The 19,796-nt window shown below is 44.1% G+C and overlaps 4 protein-coding genes across 6 annotated transcripts in view; 3 read left to right on the forward strand and 1 right to left on the reverse strand.

Annotated features, from left to right (window-relative positions):
• The first annotated feature begins 928 nt into the window (after positions 1-928).
• Positions 929-2,977, forward strand: ctxn2 (cortexin 2). Its single transcript, XM_057347664.1, has 2 exons — positions 929-1,030; positions 1,419-2,977. The coding sequence occupies exon 2, from the start codon at positions 1,481-1,483 to the stop codon at positions 1,724-1,726; it is 246 nt and encodes an 81-aa protein (XP_057203647.1). The 5' UTR covers positions 929-1,030; positions 1,419-1,480; the 3' UTR covers positions 1,727-2,977.
• Positions 2,978-4,359: 1,382 nt separating this feature from the next.
• slc12a1 (solute carrier family 12 member 1) lies at positions 4,360-13,130 on the forward strand. Its single transcript, XM_057347663.1, has 26 exons — positions 4,360-4,602; positions 5,507-5,647; positions 5,777-5,852; positions 6,232-6,327; positions 6,671-6,810; positions 6,896-7,006; positions 7,295-7,406; positions 7,551-7,678; positions 7,812-7,896; positions 8,066-8,217; positions 8,825-8,932; positions 9,038-9,161; positions 9,246-9,347; positions 9,435-9,590; positions 9,961-10,060; positions 10,132-10,243; positions 10,385-10,525; positions 10,643-10,749; positions 10,828-10,910; positions 11,131-11,259; positions 11,417-11,545; positions 11,627-11,738; positions 11,920-12,006; positions 12,091-12,226; positions 12,424-12,491; positions 12,592-13,130. Exons 1-26 carry the CDS (start codon positions 4,360-4,362, stop codon positions 12,725-12,727), a joined length of 3,114 nt encoding a protein of 1,037 aa, XP_057203646.1. The 3' UTR covers positions 12,728-13,130.
• A 373-nt stretch (positions 13,131-13,503) lies between these two features.
• On the forward strand, positions 13,504-15,542 carry dut (deoxyuridine triphosphatase). 2 transcript variants are annotated; one of them, XM_057347600.1, is made up of 7 exons: positions 13,504-13,632; positions 14,076-14,217; positions 14,313-14,404; positions 14,480-14,524; positions 14,903-14,977; positions 15,235-15,305; positions 15,408-15,542. In XM_057347600.1, the coding sequence occupies exons 1-7, from the start codon at positions 13,566-13,568 to the stop codon at positions 15,462-15,464; spliced, it is 549 nt and encodes a 182-aa protein (XP_057203583.1). In that variant the 5' UTR covers positions 13,504-13,565; the 3' UTR covers positions 15,465-15,542. The 2 variants fall into 2 exon arrangements, with proteins under 2 accessions (XP_057203583.1, XP_057203584.1); XM_057347601.1 differs by having other exon boundaries at positions 14,082-14,217.
• Positions 15,543-16,314: 772 nt separating this feature from the next.
• The window catches only part of fbn1 (fibrillin 1), a 48,533-nt gene continuing 45,051 nt past the window's right edge, over positions 16,315-19,796 (reverse strand). For both annotated transcript variants that reach the window (XM_057347599.1, XM_057347598.1), the window contains exons 60-66: positions 19,347-19,469; positions 19,157-19,273; positions 18,690-18,818; positions 18,463-18,582; positions 17,921-18,152; positions 17,560-17,725; positions 16,315-17,458 (exon numbers count right to left, since the gene is read on the reverse strand). In XM_057347599.1, coding sequence (XP_057203582.1) covers positions 17,090-17,458; positions 17,560-17,725; positions 17,921-18,152; positions 18,463-18,582; positions 18,690-18,818; positions 19,157-19,273; positions 19,347-19,469 — 1,256 coding nt within the window. In that variant the 3' untranslated portion in view covers positions 16,315-17,089. The remainder of the gene's footprint in view (positions 17,459-17,559; positions 17,726-17,920; positions 18,153-18,462; positions 18,583-18,689; positions 18,819-19,156; positions 19,274-19,346; positions 19,470-19,796) is intronic.

The following is a 19,796-nucleotide window of genomic DNA, read 5'->3' on the forward strand; positions in this document are numbered from 1 at the left end:
TTTTACGCACACGTTTATTTGTATTAATTGATTCAAAAGTACTGGAAACAAATGTTTTATATGGTAAAAACACACACACACACACACACACACACAGGTCTATGAAAGAGACACATGTACACACAATGATGCTCCTCCTCTTTACACACAGACAGGTTATAAACAGAGCTGTTGTAAACTGTGTAATGTATTATAAAAACAGATAGAGGCACTTTATTGATCCCGAAAGGTTTTCCTGGTAAATTTCCTGGCTTTATTAAGGTAAAGTTTAGTGAATTGTAAAACAACATCAGTCTGTTCACACAGTTCAGAGGTCTTCCAGAATGTTTTTATTCTTCATATTTTATGATGGTTATGAAAACTGAATCGAAAATAAAGCAGTAAACGTAACTACTTTCACTTCTGAATGTCTTTTTGTTTATAATATTTAAACATCACTTAACTAAACCACATACACTGTTACTTACACTGTGTGTCTGAATTACTCAATGCAAACTGTGCTTCACGTTTTCTTCTGGAATACTACTAGAGAGAACTGGGTGGGTTTTAGTCTCATGGAAGTGAGAAAAAACGTTAAGGCTTCATATCTGCAAAGAAAATATTTATTCTGATTTGGGGGTGAAATAGAAAGTCTTGGTCTTGTTTTCACTCTTTTAACCATCATTAACCACATTTCATCCGTCTCCATTAATCACAGTTTTCACTCAATCTTCTGTCTGTAGAGCAGAATGATTCTAAACATGATACTAACCCTACACACACACACACACACACACACACACACACTCTCTCTCTCATACGCACACACACACTCATACACGCACACAGCAGTACTGTCAGAGCATCTCAATGGCATTCCAGTGGCAGGTTTTGTGAGCGTGTCTGCGCAGTGCCGCTCCTCGTCCAGCCCTCCAGCTCAGTGTGTTTGTGTTGTTCCGGATCGGCTGTGGACCTCACACGAGCTCGTCTGCAGTCATGAAGACACACTGAGCGCCTGCAACAGGTCTGACAGAATGACACACAAATGAAGGTGAGATGAGATTCAAACTACCACCTGCTGCTCATCTCTCTCTCTCTCTCTCTCTCTCTCTCTCTCTCTCTCTCTCTCTCGTTACGTGACACATGTATGTATTTGTGACTGTCATCACTGGCGTGTGACAGCGAGCGTCTCTCCGTGCTCTTGAGAATGTATGATCGCTGGAGCGACGGCTGTAATGCAACAGGTCCTGCTGTCGTGTGTCTGCATGCACGAGCGCTTGATTCAAAAACACCTCTGACCTTCACCAAGCGTCTGTCATCAGATGTGGCGCACACGTCTTCACGTGCTGACCCGTGCTGTCACATCTGTACTAACATCTGTCACGCCTCCTCTGCATCACGTGATGTTGAGTGTTTGTTATGGTGTGTGCCGTCCACAGGCGTCCGTCCGGCCCCGCTGACCCTCATGCCACATTCATGATGACGGGGCTCACTCGGGAACATGTGTAGCGTTCACTACGATCACAGTCTGGCGGCCATGAGCGGCAGTGACATCATGGCTCACTCTCTGAGTCTGGAGCAGAAGACGGCGTTCGCGTTCGTGGGCATGCTGCTGGTGTTTCTCGGGCTCTTGATCGTCAGGTGTTTCAGGATTCTGTTGGATCCGTACAGCAGTATGCCCTCATCCAGCTGGGGCGATGGACTCGAGGGGCTCGAGAAGGGGGCTTTTGAATACGCCCTGACCTGAGACACGCCCACCCGCTCTAGACAAACAAAAACGCTGTCAACACAGACGTGTGGCCCGCTCTCATGACCGTGTGCTTCGCAGTATGATGTCATCACATTTAGCCAATGAGCATATCTCAGGGAAGACGAGCGAATGAAATCAAGATGGCCGCCGTGTCTGGAATGAAGTGAACCCTTTCAGTGTCAGTCCATGAGCTGTAATGATGGACGTTCTCTGAAGACATGTTGGCTTGATTGAACTAAACGACCCTGTGTTTGAAGAGCGTAGCCAGAGACAAACTCTACATGCACACATTGACGTGACAAATTAAAGGGACAATTCCAGTGTTTTTATATGTTTTCACGTGCTTCAAAAAGTTGAAAGTCATTTACTTTCATGTGTTCAAGGCCGATGAAGAACTTTACAGACCATAGACAGAACACAAGAGACATCAAAAATAGCACATGTCAAATGATGTGTATTGCAGGAAAACTGCTAGAAAACAAGCATGATAACGTACAATGTTGGAGTTTTCATGTATTATTATTGACATATTCTTTCATCGTTTACTCGTCCTCATGTCGTGTCAAACCTGCATGAGCATCTTTCTTCTTCACAACACAACAGAAGATATTCTGAAGAATGTCGATCATCAAACAACTCTCAACTCCACCGACTTCCATTGTGCGAACACAAAACCACCGAGACATTTCTCGGAATATCTTCTTTTGTGGTCCACCGAAGAATGATTGCGTACAGATTTCCAAACACATGAGAGATGAGAAATGAGGAGGAATCCTGGAGCGGTGTAGAGTTTGTCTCTGGTCTGACTACTGTCATCCGTGTTTGTTTCTGCTCGTGAGAGCGTATGGCCGCGTGACGTCTTCGCACAGCTCATCTCATGTGTGTTTAGTGCCTCTAACAACACAATCACTCACTGCCTCCTCTGCATACTCTCACTGTGATGGAGGAAGGGTGTGTCACCATGACAACAGCATCCTGCTGGATACTAACAGAAGTTCATCTGCAGTGTTCTAGTGCTGTCGATCTGCCTTACTGTTATTCACACTGAATTCCGTGCCTTCATTTAGCAGCGATAGATGATGATGATGATGATGATGATGATGATCACTGTTTGTCTGATGAACGTGGATCTCTGTCATGGTTCTGTGTTCATCTGCTGGAATAAAACTCAACTGTGAACTGTTAATATTCGGTGTGAATTTCTTTCATAAAATCTGAAGTTAAACACCATGTTCATGTCAGTATAATGAAGTGATTTGATATGAGGAGATGCGTGTTCATTCTGATCGAATGTTTACAATCACTTTCCTGAAATGACTTATGAATGCTTGAAACTAGTTATGTGGAGACAAATAAAATGGTGTAAACATAATTTATAAGGCAAGATTGTATTTCAATATAACATTAATCAAATGAATGACTTGGACTTAATGAAGTAAAATCAGACGTGAATTCTGTTGATCTCAGGAGGAGACCTAAAGAAACGACAAGAGGACATTTCTGCACATTCACTGAAGAACATCAAATCTAGTTTTCATTTCATTGTTTAGTAGCAACATTCTTGCTGAAGTTAATATCTGTATATTTATTTGAAGAAGGAGTAAACGTTTTACCAGTAGAGTTTAGAATCTGTTCATCATGTCACGCAGCGCTCTTGTCCTGGATGAGACGGGTCTGTAACCATAGCAACTGCATTACGCCCGTGTGCAGACGGTGATGTTCTACTGGTTGTGTCTGTCTCCATGGAGACGGCTTATTATAATCAAACTGATGCCGACTGCTGCCAGACAGTCTAGAAACAGCGAGTGCGCACACACACGCGCACGCGCGCGCAGGTATGTCATTATGTGGGGGAGAGGTGAATATGAGAGAGTCAGCACACTGAACACACATCTCATGCTTTAACAATAGCAGTTCATGGGGTCAAACCTCAAATGTGATGGACATATATTTACCTTAGTGTGTAAATATGATGAGGATAGCTGAAGGTCAGAGGTCAAAGGACCACACCCACATCACACCGACAGAAAGCCCGAGCGGCGCTCAGCACCTGACCTTTCCTATAAACCTCCCCCAAGCGAAACGTTTCCAAGGTCGCCCGTGGTTTTCTGGCTGATGTGATCAAAGCGTTTGACATTCCACACTTCATGAGTTCAGTGTTCACGGGTAATAAGGAAGTATTTCTGTAATGTGTCAAAAGAGCCCTGAGCAAGTTCCCATTACAGCTGGCTTTCCATTAACTTCATCATCATCATCATCATCACACGCTAACAAAACAACAGCGTCATGTTTATTTCTCATGATGTGTGTGGATTCATGTCTCTCAAACCCTCATCCGGACACACCGCAGCATCAAACAAACCTCAAAGTCCTAACCATCCTGAAGCGGTCAAACGGATCTCTCTCTTATTTTGTAATATTAATAACCGAGCTGTTAAGAGTTTATGGCCTGTTAATTTTTAAACACTGATGGAGCAAGGACGTTTTCACCCCCCCCAGCACAACACCACCGTCAGGTGTATTTCGGTGCATCCACAGACAAACCAATGAGCTTCCAGCTGTTAACTCCAGCCGCCTATAAAGAGTCACACAATCACATTCATCGGTCAGTTGAAGTGTTTGACTCACAGATGGAGAATCCAGCGTTTGATAGATCTAAAGATGATCCTCCACAGTATGAGGAGACGTCATTCTCCGGTAACGGCTTCAGTAACGGTGACCATCGGCCCGTCCGTCCGTCCGTGGTCAGCGCGTTTGGTCATGACACTTTGGATCGGGTGCCCAATATCGACTTCTATCGGAACGCGGCGAGCATCAGCGGACACAGAGCTGTGAGACCGTCTCTACAGGAGCTTCATGATGTCTTTCACAAGGTCCGTCCAACTCTACAACACACACACTTTTACCATCCCAACATTTAACACATTTCTGTATGAAAATGAACCGCTGCACACTTGATTTATAGCTTCAGTTTTTCTTGAAAACACAACCGTTTCAAAACCTCCTAACACTCCACAGACAGAGAAATTTCACATGAAACAACAATATACTAATAAAACAAAATGTAAACGTGCATTACTGAAGATTTGATCCTTCTCAAATACTTGACAATAGAGAATTGTGTTCAAGTTTATTATTTTCACTTGAAAGGGTGAATCGGAAGCAGGTTTAGTGTCATCTGACGGATGAAGCTCATCAATGAAAGATGTGTGGTCAATAAACGTCATACTTTTATCTGTCGTTTCTTAAAAACAGAAAACAGACACGAGCAGATGTGTATAATGTAATTCCGGCACGTGTGTTGTTGGTTTAATGAATGTGTTTCTTCAGAGAATCTGTCTCATTCACGTTCACGAGAAATCAATGAAACATTGAGGTGAATCCGAATAATCTCTGTTGTGTGAGATCAATAATCCAGCCGTGAGTTTATGATCTTCTGTAGATAATCCATCATGAACACAATCCTTCATGTAAACAAATGCGTTTCCTTACGGTTCATCGCAAGACATCACAAAACAAGCGCATGAGAAACATTCATCTTCATGCAGTCCAGGTCACAATGTGCACAGAATCTTCATTTACATTTCTATTTGGTCATTTATTGGCTACAGCATCTGTTGTTTCGAAATGTGCTTTATAAACGAATAAAACTTAAATGCATTGAATATTTGAACAGTGGAAGTGTTTTTCTGGTTGAAATGTAAACTCATTTCTCATCATTGAAATAGCTCCTGTAGTGTTCATAAGACGTGTCTTTGCGTTGATGTTCTCCATCAGAACGCAGGGCTTGCGGATCAGAGCGCGGGTGAGAGCAGCGAGGTGTGCGACAGCTCCACGTTGGGCGACGTGGAGTCCATCGTCCCGCTGGAAAAGGAAGATAGCGGCTTAGTTAAATTTGGCTGGATCAAAGGAGTTCTGGTGAGCAGAAAACACAAACGACCGTGTTATCAGAGAGAGCGAGTCGATAAGCAGCACGTCTGGTGTGAAGATGTTTTATAACAGGGCTGTAGAAATGGGTGCAGCTGAATAACTCTGTTGTGTGTTCAGGTGAGATGTATGCTGAATATCTGGGGTGTGATGCTCTTCATTCGTCTCTCGTGGGTGTTTGGACAAGCAGGAATCGGTGAGATTCACCGCCGTGACCTTCAGAAGCACACTCAACACACACTATCAGCTCCATCGTGAGATCTCTGGAGACTCGGCCTCTGGTGGAGTTGTGTGTCAGTGTTGGTGTGGACCGTGCTGAAGGTCATTGGTCACATGATTTATGGTGCAGAACTAATGGCCAATCAGACGTCCGAGTTTCTGCGAAAGTTGCGTGAGGTTCAGTTCCAGTCAGATGCCTTCAGCTCCGTCACAGAACACGTTCCAGCTCACACCAGCACGACACCACCGCAGGCCATCCACACTCCTGAACACATACACAACAGCACAACACTAACACACTTATTAAAGTTCTAGATACTGCTCCTTTTTGTGAACATGAAGTGTGTGTGTTTCAGGACTGGGAATAGTGGTGGTTGTGCTGAGTGTGGTTGTGACCAGCACCACCTGTCTGTCAATGTCAGCGATCTGTACCAATGGTGTCGTGAGAGGAGGTAAAGACACACAATAAAACACACACACACATGTCTGGTTTACTATCCCCGTGGGGACAGTCCATAGGCGTAATGTTTTTATACTGTACAAACTGTATATTCTATCCCCTATCCCTAACCCTATCCCTAAACCTAAAGATCATAGAACACTTTTTGCATTTTTAGATTTTTTTAAATGATCATTCTGTACAATTTATAAGCTTTTGTGCCCATGAGGACCTCAATTTTGGTCCCTATGAGATGGTGTGCATTCAGGTTCAGGTTTAGTGCATATAAAAACCAAGTCCACACACACACACACACACACAGACAGACACGCGTGACAGGTGTGTGTGTGCCGCAGGTGGAGCGTATTACCTCATCTCTCGCAGTCTGGGCCCTGAGTTTGGAGGATCCATCGGTCTGATCTTTGCTTTCGCTAACGCTGTTGCCGTGGCGATGTATGTGGTGGGCTTTGCTGAAACAGTGGTGGATCTGCTGAAGGTCGAAACTCTTGATGTTGAGATGAATGCGTCTGTTGGTTGTTTCAGTGTTGACTGTAGGTTGTAATGTTGATGTTGGTGTGCAGGAGAATGACGCGCTCATCATCGATCCGGTGAATGACATCAGAATCATCGGCTGTATCACTGTCGCCCTGCTGCTCGGCATCTCTGTCGCTGGCATGGAATGGGAGGCCAAGGTAAGATTACTGAAGCATGCTGGGATTGACTTTCTACATAGCACTGTATGAGAAAACCGTCTCTTCTCTCTCTCTCTCTCTCTCTCTTCTGTGTGTGTGTGTGTGTGTGTGTGTGTGTGTGTGTGTGTGTGTGTGTGTGTGTGTGTGTGTGTGTGTGTGTGTGTGTGTGTGTGTGTGTGTGTGTGTGTGTGTGTGTGTGTGTGTGTGTGTGTGTGTGTGTGTGTGTGTGTGTGTGTGTGTGTGTGTGTGTGTGTGTGCGTGTGTGTGCGTGTGCGTGCGTGCGTTTAGGCTCAGGTCGCGCTGTTGGTGATCTTGCTGTTGGCTATTGGTGATGTGTTTGTTGGAACAGTGATTCCCTCCACACAGGACAAGCGTTCTAAAGGCTTCTTCAACTATCGAGGTGACAAAATGACAGGATTGGTTTCTTTACATGAAGTGATGTGATTTCAGTCTGTCATGAGTCAAGAGTCATCTGGAGACTGAAAATGACCCAAAACTCAAAGAAACATGAAAGTGATTTCGTTCTCACATCTCTCTGCTCCAGAATCCATTGCAAAGGAAAACTTTATTCCAGACTTCCGGGATGGAGAAACGTTCTTCTCGGTTTTTGCCATTTTTTTCCCAGCAGCCACTGGAATTCTGGCCGGAGCGAATATCTCTGGTGATCTGAAAGTAAGAAGATGTGAATCTGTCATGTAAATAAAGCAGACAGAGTTTGATTGTGACACACGTGGTGTGTGTGTGTGTGTGCGTGTGTGTGTGTGTGTGTGTGTGTGTGTGTGTGTGTGTGTGTGCGCGTGTGTAGGACCCTCAGGCAGCTCTTCCCAAAGGAACACTGCTGGCCATCTTCATCACAGGAGTTACGTACCTCGGCATCGCAATGTGTGTTTGTGAGTCCTTACAAACATTACAATTCTACACACACACACATCTGCATTTATAAAACACGCTTTATATGGATTTGATAAATAAAGTTTCAGATCTGTAGAATGTTGAAATGAATGTGAAAGCAAACAGTACCAGATTGACTGCATTGATTCTCTCTCTTTGTCTCTGCAGCTGTCACGGTCGTACGAGATGCGACTGGTAACCGTAACGACACAATCAAACCTGGAGTGAGTTGCAACTTCTCTTCAGCGTGTGATCTGGGCTACGACTTCTCGATCTGTCAAACCACCAAATGCAACTACGGCCTCATGAACAACTTTCAGGTGAAACACACACACGATCCCACAGCACTGCAGGAATAGGATTTCTTCTGAGCAAAAGAGTCTGAGAAGTCACGAGAGTTTGAGAAGAGATGTCGACAGTGTGTCAAACTGAGCTCAGATTGGTCTCGTCTGCAATCAAAAGTCAATATTAGTGAAGATCTCAATGTCAACTCAAACATTTCTCAACAAATGTACCCAAATCCAGATTATTTCACCTCGACAATCTACATTCATTTCCTTCATTCAGTTTGATTTCTCATAAGCAATTTCAGGAGAAACATCCGAGACGAAGTTAAAGCACGACTGAGAACTCAAGTTGAATCTCTGGATGAGACGCATCTGAGCAACCATAATTCAGTAGTCTAGCAGGATTGTGTTGACTTCATAATGAAAGCTAAATATTCACAGTAATGGAATCTACTGTAGCTCAGTGGCTAGAGCGTGGCGCTAACAACGCCAAGGTCGTGGGTTGGATCCCAGGGGATTGCACGTACTTAGAAACAGATGTATAGGACAATGCAATGTCAAAGTCACTTTGGATAAAAGCGTCTGCCAAATGCATCACTGTAAATGTAGTATGTTGTGTAACACGTGTGTGTGTGTGTAGGTCATGACTCTGGTGTCTGGATTTGGACCTCTCATCACAGCCGGAACGTTCTCGGCCACCCTCTCTTCTGCTCTGGCGTCTCTCGTGAGCGCTCCTAAAGTCTTCCAAGTGAGTCAACCTTCAAAAACACAACAAGCAATAAAGGGTTAGAAAATAAACTCTTAAAGAGTCTGTTTGACACGTGATGTGGAGTAAAGTTTGATTTTGAAACAGGCTCTGTGTAAAGACAACATCTACACAGCTCTCAAGTTCTTTGCCAAAGGTTACGGGAAAAACAACGAGCCAATCAGAGGATACGTCCTGACCTTCCTTATCGCTGTGGCCTTCATCCTCATCGGTAAAGAAAAGATGATGTTTCATAGGAAGTGTCGTGATGATGAGAACGATGATGTTTCACTCATGGCCTTTGATGTGTTTTCAGCTGAACTCAACACCATCGCACCCATCATCTCAAACTTCTTTCTGGCATCATACGCTCTCATCAACTTCTCCTGTTTCCACGCATCATACGCCAAATCTCCAGGTCTCCACGCGCACGCGCGCACACACAGTGATGGTAAGGTGTGTGTTAAAGACTGTCTGATGAAAGTGTTGTTGTTGTTGTGTGCAGGTTGGAGGCCGGCGTATAAATATTACAACATGTGGTTGTCTCTGTTTGGTGCTGTTCTCTGTTGTGCTGTCATGTTTGTTATAAACTGGTGGGCAGCGCTTCTCACTTACGGCATCGAGTTATTTCTCTACATTTATGTCACGGTGAAGAAACCCGGTAAGAACCCAAACATGAGTTCACACAACTGCAAACATCAAACACAAATAAAATACGACACACTTTCGTGTTCTTTTTGTTTAATTGTAATTATGTTGATATTTTAAATGTGCTTTCATTTACAGTCCTGCGTATATTCAGTTTTGATGCTCATTTTAGTTTTTGTGCTTTCGTCTCTAAATGATTTTAGTGGCTGAACTTACACGTTCCATTTCATTTCATTTCAGTGACGAGAAATGTTTTAATAGTTTGCCGATGATAGTTATTAGATAGCGGTGGGGAGCACATTAGTTCACGTGTCAGTGAACACACAAGCGTGTCGTCATGAACATCACAATGAAGACTTTTTGTTTGCTTGTTTTTCTGTCAGATGTGAACTGGGGTTCATCCACTCAAGCTGTGACGTTTGTAAATGCCGTGGACAACGCTTTGACTTTATTACGTGTGGACGATCACATTAAAAACTTCAGGTGACACACGGCAGATGAAGAGTGAATGATGTGATGTGTAGATGAGGTTGTGAAGTCTGTGTGTGTTGTAGACCTCAGTGTTTGGTGTTGACCGGATGTCCCAGAAGCAGACCAGCTCTTCTGGACATGGCTCATTCCTTCACTAAAAACTACGGCTTGTGTTTGACGTGTGAGGTGTTTGTGGTGAGTCTCAATTATTTGACACCAAATCTGAAGAACCGATACTTGGAGTCTGTCTTTCGCAGTGTGATATTTTATTCACGTGTGTTCATCGGTCATAATGATGATCCTGGACGAACAGGCATTTATTTGTGTGTGTTTCAGGGTCCCCGTGACAAGAGTTTGTCTGAAATCAATAGTGCTGTTCAGAAGAATCAGCTGTGGCTCAATAAACAGAAGCGTAAAGCGTTTTACACGGCAGTAGCTCGAGAGAGCATGAGAGAAGGAGCAGAAACTCTACTGCAGGTCACACACTTGACAACACTCTACACACATTCACTGACATCTCCAAAGTCTTCCAACACACCTGTGTGTGTGTGCGTGCGTGCGTGCGTGCGTGCGTGCGTGCGTGTGTGTGTGTAGGCATCAGGTCTCGGCAGAATGAAGCCAAACACAGTGATGTTGGGATTTAAACGTGACTGGAGAACATCCAAACATCAGGAGGTTCAGAGTTATGTGGGAATTCTGCAGTGAGTTTCTTTTTAAACACACACAAACACTCACCCGTCTTCTCCTTAAACACACGCACGTCTCTGTTCTCCCCGCAGTGACGCGTTTGATTTCGAGCTCGGGACGGTGATTCTGAGAATGAATCAAGGGTTGGACATCTCACACATTCTGAAAGCAGAAGGTAAGAGAGAAACACTGAATTCCTCATTTCACAAATCATCTGTGAGTTTATTAGCAGAGGATTAATCAATAAATCACAGCTGATAAGAACTCAACTCTGAACCCTTCTTCTGATAACATTCATATCAGATATCACATGATAACATGTTCCATCATCACACACATTCAAAGATTCCAAAGTTTACATCAAGCTGAATGTTGTGATGTTGTGTAACCGTCAGAGGAGATGGAGCGGATGATCATGGAGCAGCAGGCGCTGGAGATGGAGGAGAACGACTTTCAGCCTCAGGGACGAAAATGGTTCTTCAACAGGTCCAAAAAACCCTCCAGAACAGAGCTGACCAACAGAGGTAGAATAAAAGAAGAGATCAAGAGCAGATTTCTGTGCTTGTTATAATGTCACACACAGAATGATCTCAATGGCCTGACACATCTCTGTTTCTGACCTTCAGTTCAAAGCTCTTGAAAACATCTTCCCGTCTCGCATCATTCTCTTCTGTTTTTCAGTTTCTCTGGATGTTCCTCAAGCGTCTGATCTGGCAAAGATGAACCAGCGTCTGGTGGAGGCCAGCGGTCAGTTCAAGAAGAAACAAGACAAAGGAACGATAGACGTGTGGTGGCTGTTCGATGACGGAGGTGAAAGAAAATCTTCATGACACTCACATCGTCTTGTGTTGTGTTGTGTTGTGTTGATGTTGTGTTGCTGTTATTCTGCAGGTCTGACGCTTCTGCTGCCTCACATTCTCACCACACGCAAGAAATGGAGGAACTGTAAACTCCGAATCTTCATCGCTGGACAGTCTGAGCGGATCGAACGGGACAAAGAAGAGTGAGATCACACGCAAACACAGACATGAAGCACTTTTACATGTGTGTCCAGACTAGCGTGTGTCCAAACTCAATCACAACACTACACAACTCAACATCACAGACGTACAACAGATCAAATCTGCTTCTCATAAAAAGTCGACTACTAACTGATGTGTTGTGTGTTGTGATTGGTCTGTCAGAATGCAGTTAATGCTGAAGAAGTTCAGGATAAAATGTGATGACTTCCAAGTTATATCAGATATGAACATCAGGCCCAGCGCAGAGAGGTACAACACACACACACACACACACACACACACACACACAACCTCACTTCATACCAGGTGTTATTCACTCCGTGTGTGTGTTAGCTGGAAAGCGTTCGAGGACATGATCGAGCCGTTCCGGATGCACGAGGGCTCAAAAGACACGACACAGGCTGAAGCTTTGAGGAAAGAACATCCCTGGAAGATCACAGACACTGAACTCGATGCCTTTGAGGAAAAGGTACAGCACAATCAACTGATGCACAATTAGAATGACATCATCACACAATGTAACGCAGGATCTCACAACACATTCATGCAAACCCAAAGAAGATCTCTGTTCTGAACATATCATCGGTGCTGAAGAATACAGTATGGGATCTGACAAGTAATGTGAAATGATCAACCATATTCATAAATGATTTGCTGTCCATACAGACAGTCCTGCAGGTGCGTTTGAATGAACTTCTTCAGGAGAGCTCTCGAGCGGCTAAACTCATCGTGCTGTGAGTCACCTTCTCTTCTTACTTTACTGTAGTGTGTGTGTCTTTACTCTCATGACGATGATGATGATGATGTGTGTGTGTGTGTGTGTGTGTGTGTCAGGAGTCTGCCCATCGCTCGTAAAGGTTCAGTGTCTGATCATCTGTATATGGCCTGGCTGGACGCGCTCACAAAGAATCTTCCACCGACCGTCCTGATCCGTGGAAACCACCAGAGCGTCTTGACCTTCTACTCCTGAACCTGTTCAACAGAGACTTCACATCAATGCAAACACACACTTTCATACTGCAAACTCTTACTTTGATATATAATGCACTTTGTGCTGTCTCTAGTACACTAGCGTTGCTTTGCTCTGATTGCTCATTTATATTCCGCTCTCTAGTGGAAATGTGTAGCTATAGCAACAATGACATTCGATTTCTGTACACAGTGCAATAAAGTGTGAAATGATTCATAATGATCGATTAAAATAACACATGAAGTACAGTTATCCTGATGTAAATATCTACACGCTTCATAATGATGTTTTCTTGACAATCCTGTTTATATTTCTGCAGTACTGGAAAAGATTGTGTGAAAATATTTCACGCTATATTCAAGAATATTAACGTTTTATTTATGATTATTTATCGGTAATTAATAAAGGCATTTTAGAATTTCTCACACGTATTTTCTTTACAGTATATGTGCCGTGTAGTGTATAGCGTTTATGGGAAGAACACATCGATTTCTGTCATAAAATTGTCCCTGGGATGTGGTAAAGAAGTACGATAATGAGGCTGATATATATATATAAAAGAATCGGTTATCAAAACCTTCATAAACCACACACCAAGAATGATTGTTTTTCAATTGATAAACTAGTACAGACACAGGATTGGGAGTGTTAACTTACCATCAGGTAAACCCTGAACTCTCGGTTAATTACCTCACACTTCAGATGTGATTCGTGCAGTTCGTGTGATGCTCAGCAGGCGGCGGTAACGCGCTTAAGATCGAGCATTACACGAGGAGAAGAAGAGCTGGAGCTCGCGCATCATCAATTCAACATGATAACGGCGCTCGTGTTGTGAAAGATGTTAAAGAGTCGATTCTGTGTTTCTCTCGCTTATGTTTGCGGTGTAAACGGACGCTGCGCTGCAGGTCAGAGTTACACAAACACAAATCAAATATATATAACTCGTACAGTTTTGTAACTGTGGTTGTTTTGCATCATTATTTGCGTTTTATCCGCTTATTTTTGCATAGCGTAACCACAACTATCTATAACGGCACGTGTGTGTTTTATGTACAGATAAAGTTACTGTAAATAAACATTTACAGTAACAAAGAACATCGCTTGGGACAGATACAGAAAATAGGACTAAATAGAAGAAAAGATTTTTGACGCTTTTGTTACGTGTGGTGACTGTTTGACGTCATAGCTCAGTGGTTGTGATTGGCTTACACGGCCACTAAATTTACCGCCAATTCCATTCTTTCAAACGTGCGCGCTCTCGTCTGCACAGTGCACACATATATTCGTACAGTAAACACACGTTGGTCGTGTAGTTGAGCTCGTGAAGTAAAAATGCCGTGTTCTGAAGTCGCAGAGGCCGTTTCTCCACAGAAGAGATGCAGAAGTCACGCGAGTGGAGAAAATGCGGTGTTGAAATTCGCCAAACTGACGGAGAACGCCACGACACCGAGCCGAGGATCGAACCGAGCCGCGGGCTTCGACTTGTACAGGTGACACACACACACGAGCGCGTTAAGTCAAACACATATATTAAATTGTAGTGCATGTTGTGTTGTGACCTCATGGTATCGTGTTTGTGTTACAGCGCGTATGATTACAGTGTTGGATCAATGGATAAAGTTCTGGTGAAGACGGATATTCAGATCGCGGTTCCTCACGGTTATTACGGCAGAGTCGGTGAGAGTCAATGTGTGAGAGTGACTGTAGATGTTTTGTTTTATAATATCTTGACGGATCGTGTTTGTGTTGTAGCTCCTCGCTCTGGTTTGGCTGTGAAACGCTTCATTGATGTGGGAGGTGAGTGTGTGTGTGTGTGTGTGTGTGTGTACGCGCGCGTGTGTGTGTGTTTCAGGAGTGATCATCTTAAGTGTACTGGTTTAGCTATATTTGTGAGGGCCAAATGTCCTCAGTACCACAGTGAAATACGTGTGAACCCACCTGTGAGGACATTTGACTGGTCCTCACTAAATAAAAAGGCTCATAATTCGCTCAAATAGTGTTTTTCTTTAAATGTAATAGAGTGCACATGTTTGTGTGATTATTAGGTTAAGGGTCAGGGTTAGGGATAGGGGATGGAATATATCATAAGCCTGATATAAAATCAATGGAAGTCTATGTAATGTCCTCACTAGTATACTCAAACAAACCCGTGTGTGTGTGTGTGTTGTTTTACAGCTGGTGTTGTGGATGAGGATTACAGAGGAAATCTGGGAGTTGTGCTCTTTAACTTTGGCAAAGAGACTTTTGAAGGTGAGATTTGACTTCTGCAGAGAGATTTCATGTGAATGCAGAGCTAAAAGATCTGAGACGACATCACAATCATTCATCAGATCATTAACTGGATTGTACATGTAAAATATTTAGCATCAGCACAGTAACAGCCTGTTTTAATAATATTTGATATGATTTATTTCACATGAGACCGCATCATTGTTGTCATGTGTCAGGGCATGAAAGCTTGACCTCACAGGAGACGTGCGGGTTCTGACACTGTTTTGTGTTTGTAGTGAAGAAAGGAGATCGTATCGCTCAGCTCATCTGTGAGAGAATCTGTTACCCGGAGCTGCTGGAGTTACAGGTGACGTCTCTTCTTCTTCTGTTTTACTCATCATCATCATCTCTGTGAGCATAAGAATCTTCTCAAAGTGAATTGATACTGTGTGTATGTTTGTCATTTCAGACACTGGATCATACTGAGAGAGGTGCGGGCGGTTTCGGCTCTACTGGCTCAAACTGAAATGAACCCTATCTGTGGTTTTTATATATATATGTGTGCTGTGAAATAAATGTGCTACAATTATTGTGTTTGTGAGAAGCTTTTCTCTAGTTTTGTTCTAATTCTTCATCTAGAAGAGATCAATGCTCAGAGTCGTTTATGTGATTTACAGACTTCTCTTAAATCAACAAGAATTCTTAATGGATTAAAAAAGTTAAAAACACCATATTAGCTTGAAAATGTCTCGCTAGAAATGTTTAGTTATTCATGAATGAATGGAGATGAAGGTTGGATAAGAATAAATCCATCATCTTCTAATACATTACTGTGATCACTCCAGCGTCACTCTAAGCGTTTCTAATCTGCTTTTTAACGCTTTCATGACAAGAGTAACTGCCATCAGGTGGCGCTACAGGACAAGAGCTTTAAAGTGTTTCACATGACGACCATGAGCTGTATTCTACGCCCGTGAAGCTCAGATAAGAGCCACACAACTTTCATTCTGTTATTGTCTGATGATGTTTTTCTACAGTGAAACGACATGAATGTCAATATCTCGTTTCGTTTGATTTGAACTTTTAATGGAGAGTAGATCACTTCATTCTTAGTGTTTTAATAAATATATCACACATTTAATACATGTAAATCATCAGTGTCTGGACCTCGTCTATGTCGAGTCTGCTTGTATATCTCACACATAAAGTACTGTGGTAATACCTCAAAGAACACGACAGAATACCGCGGTGTCCAGTACAGCTGATGGACCTCACAGTATCTGAACAAAACCTGCAAGAATGAAATGTGACGTCATGAGACGAAACATACAGATCAAACATCATTACCTGTTGTGAAAGACACGTCAGAGTCCCTGTAAAACCAAAACATGATTTTATTGTGAATTTACAACTAAACCCCTCACAAGTCTGAGCACACAACAGAATGATGGCACACATGTTCACACGCATGATGACGCAGGTGTGTGTGTGCGTCAGTAAGATGTCAGTGCATGGATTTTCAGTCACAGAATGTGTATAAACACAGTTTAAAGTAGTTGGTCATTATAATAAGCACCATTACAAACCCTTCCTTCCAGGGCTCCTATAGTTTACAAATGCTTTCGGAGAGTAAAAAGTGACACGGTTACAGTATAGACACACTTAAATTACATGTGGAATAGTTGGCAGGAGAGAAGAGAAAGGCTAGCGCGCAGTGGAAGTGGGCCGAGGTGCGTTTCATGATTACTACAGTGCATTCATCTCATAACTAGCACCAGTTAAATACATCAGACTGTGCTGAGGAGAGTCCAGCGTCCTGAAGCTGCGCCTGTCCGGGGTTCCCACCATCACCGAGACACCTCAAGTAATTCTTCCGCTAGTGCGATATTGATGTTGGCGAGTGCAATGCAGATATAGTGCTATAAATCACGAGTGGACAGGCGTGGGAACCCCGCTGAACGCTCAACCTCCTCTGTTCGCTCAGCGCATCGGCAGACGCGCAGCTTCCCGTCCGTTCAGACTCCCACAGTGGATTAATATATTTTCTGAGCTTGAAGGCGTACGAGTGTATTTGGACTCTAAGCGTGTGTGATACAGTATGTGTTGTCTTTGAGCGCGGCTGTGACAGGCTGTCTGTCCGGTGTCGGCCAATCAGTGCAGGAGGATCTGCACTTTCATGAGCAGAGCGTCTCCCAGCTGCCCACTGAGGTAGTCTCTATCCCGCTGCTGTTCTTTCCTACCGTACAGAGGAACGCTGCGGATCTGTAAATAATACGCTCCCGGCTGGACAGATTTCTTCTTGGACACGTGCAAGTAGCTGATGCCATCTTTCTGGTTGATTTGAAAAAGGCCGTCGTCGTTCCGGTACTCGATGGTGTAGCGGACGTGGTTGGTGAGAGTGGAGAGCGCAGGGAGGAAGTCCATGATGTGATCTTGACTTTTTAGTGTGCTAATGTTCAAGTTGAATTGGAGAGTGTCATCGACGTCCACGCTGTCAAGAGCGCTCGACTCCGAATCGTCCTGTGAACACACACAGAAGAACATTCACCGTTAACAAAATCTCCTTCCTGCACGCACACGCATTCAAACTCATGATTCTGCTGACACGTCAGTGAGGTTACCTGCAGGTGTTCCTCTGTTCCGTTAAGGCCTCTGCGCTTCCGGCCTCTCTTTGAATAACCGTTTATCTTGCACTCGTAGCACGCTTCAGGAGAAAGAGCGTTCTCCTCTCCATCAGCGTCTGGAGGGGGAGAAGAACTGCCCAGACCAACACCAGCCACACAGTGTCTGAAACACAAACCCAGATCAAGGTCATTAAAAGCACACCGTGCTGAAGACAAACATCAGGACTGAAGGGGGCGCTAGAGTATTTTAATTCACATGACTGCGGCTGTAAACATGTTTAACTCCGATTCTCATTCCGTACATGTGTGCTCCATCAGGAAAGAGTTTACAGTCATGTCTGTTACACAGCTCTCTCACCCCTGTCCCGCTCTCAGGTACCCCGATGGACAGCCGCACAGGTAACCCCCGTCTGTGTTAGAGCAGCCGTACGAGCAGGGGTTCTGAGATGAGCTGCACTCATTGATGTCCTGACAGCCGCCCATCATCTGCTCGAAGTTGAAACCCGTCGGACACAGACAGCGGAAACTGCCCAGCGTGTTGTGACACGACGCGCCGCCGCATATCTGACTGTTATGACATTCATTCTCATCTGTAAACACACACACACACACGGGTCAGGGTGAAAGGTCAGCCGGGTTTCCACAACGCCGCTCCGCTGCGCTGACCCAAATTGACAGAATTCCTGCCAAACGTCCGGCCGTCTCGCAACAGGCAGACAAGCAGAAGAACTGGACCTTGAGGTCACAGAACTTTAATCAGCACAGGAAAGGGCCGAGCTTCCAGTAACAGAACATTCCAGAGCCCACACAACATGAACTCAAACATCACATGCATTTATTGCTCTGGTCTGCAGATGACATGCAGTTGTGACTGACAGACGGACGGTGAAGGTGTCTTACCTACACACTGGTTCCACTGGTAGTGTTGGAGATAACCTTGTGGACAGCTGCATCTGTAACCACCCACCAGATTCTGACAGCCGTGCTGACATCGATGATTCCCCACACACTCGTCCATATCTTACACAGAGAACACACACACACACACACACATCACGTCAATCTGCACAGAGCCTGACTCTCTTCAACAGTTTATCTTAGGTCAAACGGTGTGTGCGTGTGTTTACCTTCACAGTGCTGTCCGTTAGAGTCGAGTGTGAATCCTCTCTGACACTCACAGCTGAAGCTGCCCGGGCTGTTCTGACACACTCCGTTTGAACCACACAGACCCGCTTCAGTGGCGCACTCATTATGATCTGACACACACATGAATCTGAATTTCAGTCTGCTCCGTTCTCTTTGTGATGTTTTGTAACTAAAGGTCGCTCGACTTCACAGAGAAACACAACCGTTCTACATCACACAACTGAAAGCCGGGTCACCGTGACAAAAGGCCATGAAATCACTTCAGTATCCAACAGCAAACAGATCACGTGACCTCTGCCGGCTTTCCTTCACTGGTAGTCGCATCACTGCTCATTTACATAAACTCTGATCAACATTTTATCAGTCACAAATGTTCACTGAAAATGAAAATTCCTGGTCACATTGTTGCTCGGCTGGAGCAGAATGTTGTGTAAATGCCACGGCTCACCGATACACGCGCTGTGATGTTGTGTGAATCCTGGAGGACATTTACAGGTGAATCCACCGATGGTGTTGACACACAAAAACTGACAGTTGTGTTGTTTGGTGGAACATTCATCCAGATCTGAGAGAAAGAGACGATCAGACCTCACTGTACCTCCACAAACACAAGTGTGTGTGTGTGTGTGGGCGTTTACCTCTGCAGCTCTTGTTGTCGTCCTGTAGGATGTACCCCCGCGGGCACGAGCACACATATCCCCCCTCAGTGTTCTTACAGATGAAGTTACACGGTTTGGGAGCCTGAACGCATTCGTCCACATCTACAGAACACATGAACATTTCACACTCACACTCACACTGACACTGAAACATCACTGTGTGTGTGTGTGTTCATGTTTGTATATCCCGGTGGGGACCTAAACCTGAATACACACCAACTCATGGGGACTCGTGTCACTGTGGGGACCAAAATTGAGGTCCTCATGGGCACAAAAGCTTATAAATTGTACAGAACAATATTTTTTACAAATCTAAAAATGCAAAAAGTGTTCTATGATCTTTAGGTTTAGGGATAGGGTTAGGGATAGGGGATAGAATATACAGTTTGTACAGTATAACAACATTACGCCTATGGACTGTCCCCACGG

Source organism: Triplophysa rosa, linkage group LG12, assembly GCF_024868665.1.
Source record: "Triplophysa rosa linkage group LG12, Trosa_1v2, whole genome shotgun sequence".
Classification (NCBI taxonomy): domain Eukaryota; kingdom Metazoa; phylum Chordata; class Actinopteri; order Cypriniformes; family Nemacheilidae; genus Triplophysa; species Triplophysa rosa.

Bases quoted from the DNA above. Each gene is read 5' to 3' on its own strand.
- ctxn2 (XM_057347664.1), top strand. From the start codon at position 1,481: ATGTGTAGCGTTCACTACGATCACAGTCTGGCGGCCATGAGCGGCAGT.
- slc12a1 (XM_057347663.1), top strand. From the start codon at position 4,360: ATGGAGAATCCAGCGTTTGATAGATCTAAAGATGATCCTCCACAGTAT. The intron at 7,679-7,811 runs GTAAGAAGATGT...GCGCGTGTGTAG, and splicing joins ATATCTCTGGTGATCTGAAA to GACCCTCAGGCAGCTCTTCC. The intron at 10,750-10,827 runs GTGAGTTTCTTT...TTCTCCCCGCAG, and splicing joins AGTTATGTGGGAATTCTGCA to TGACGCGTTTGATTTCGAGC.
- dut (XM_057347600.1), top strand. From the start codon at position 13,566: ATGTTAAAGAGTCGATTCTGTGTTTCTCTCGCTTATGTTTGCGGTGTA. The intron at 14,405-14,479 runs GTGAGAGTCAAT...TTTGTGTTGTAG, and splicing joins CGGTTATTACGGCAGAGTCG to CTCCTCGCTCTGGTTTGGCT. The intron at 14,525-14,902 runs GTGAGTGTGTGT...GTTGTTTTACAG, and splicing joins ACGCTTCATTGATGTGGGAG to CTGGTGTTGTGGATGAGGAT.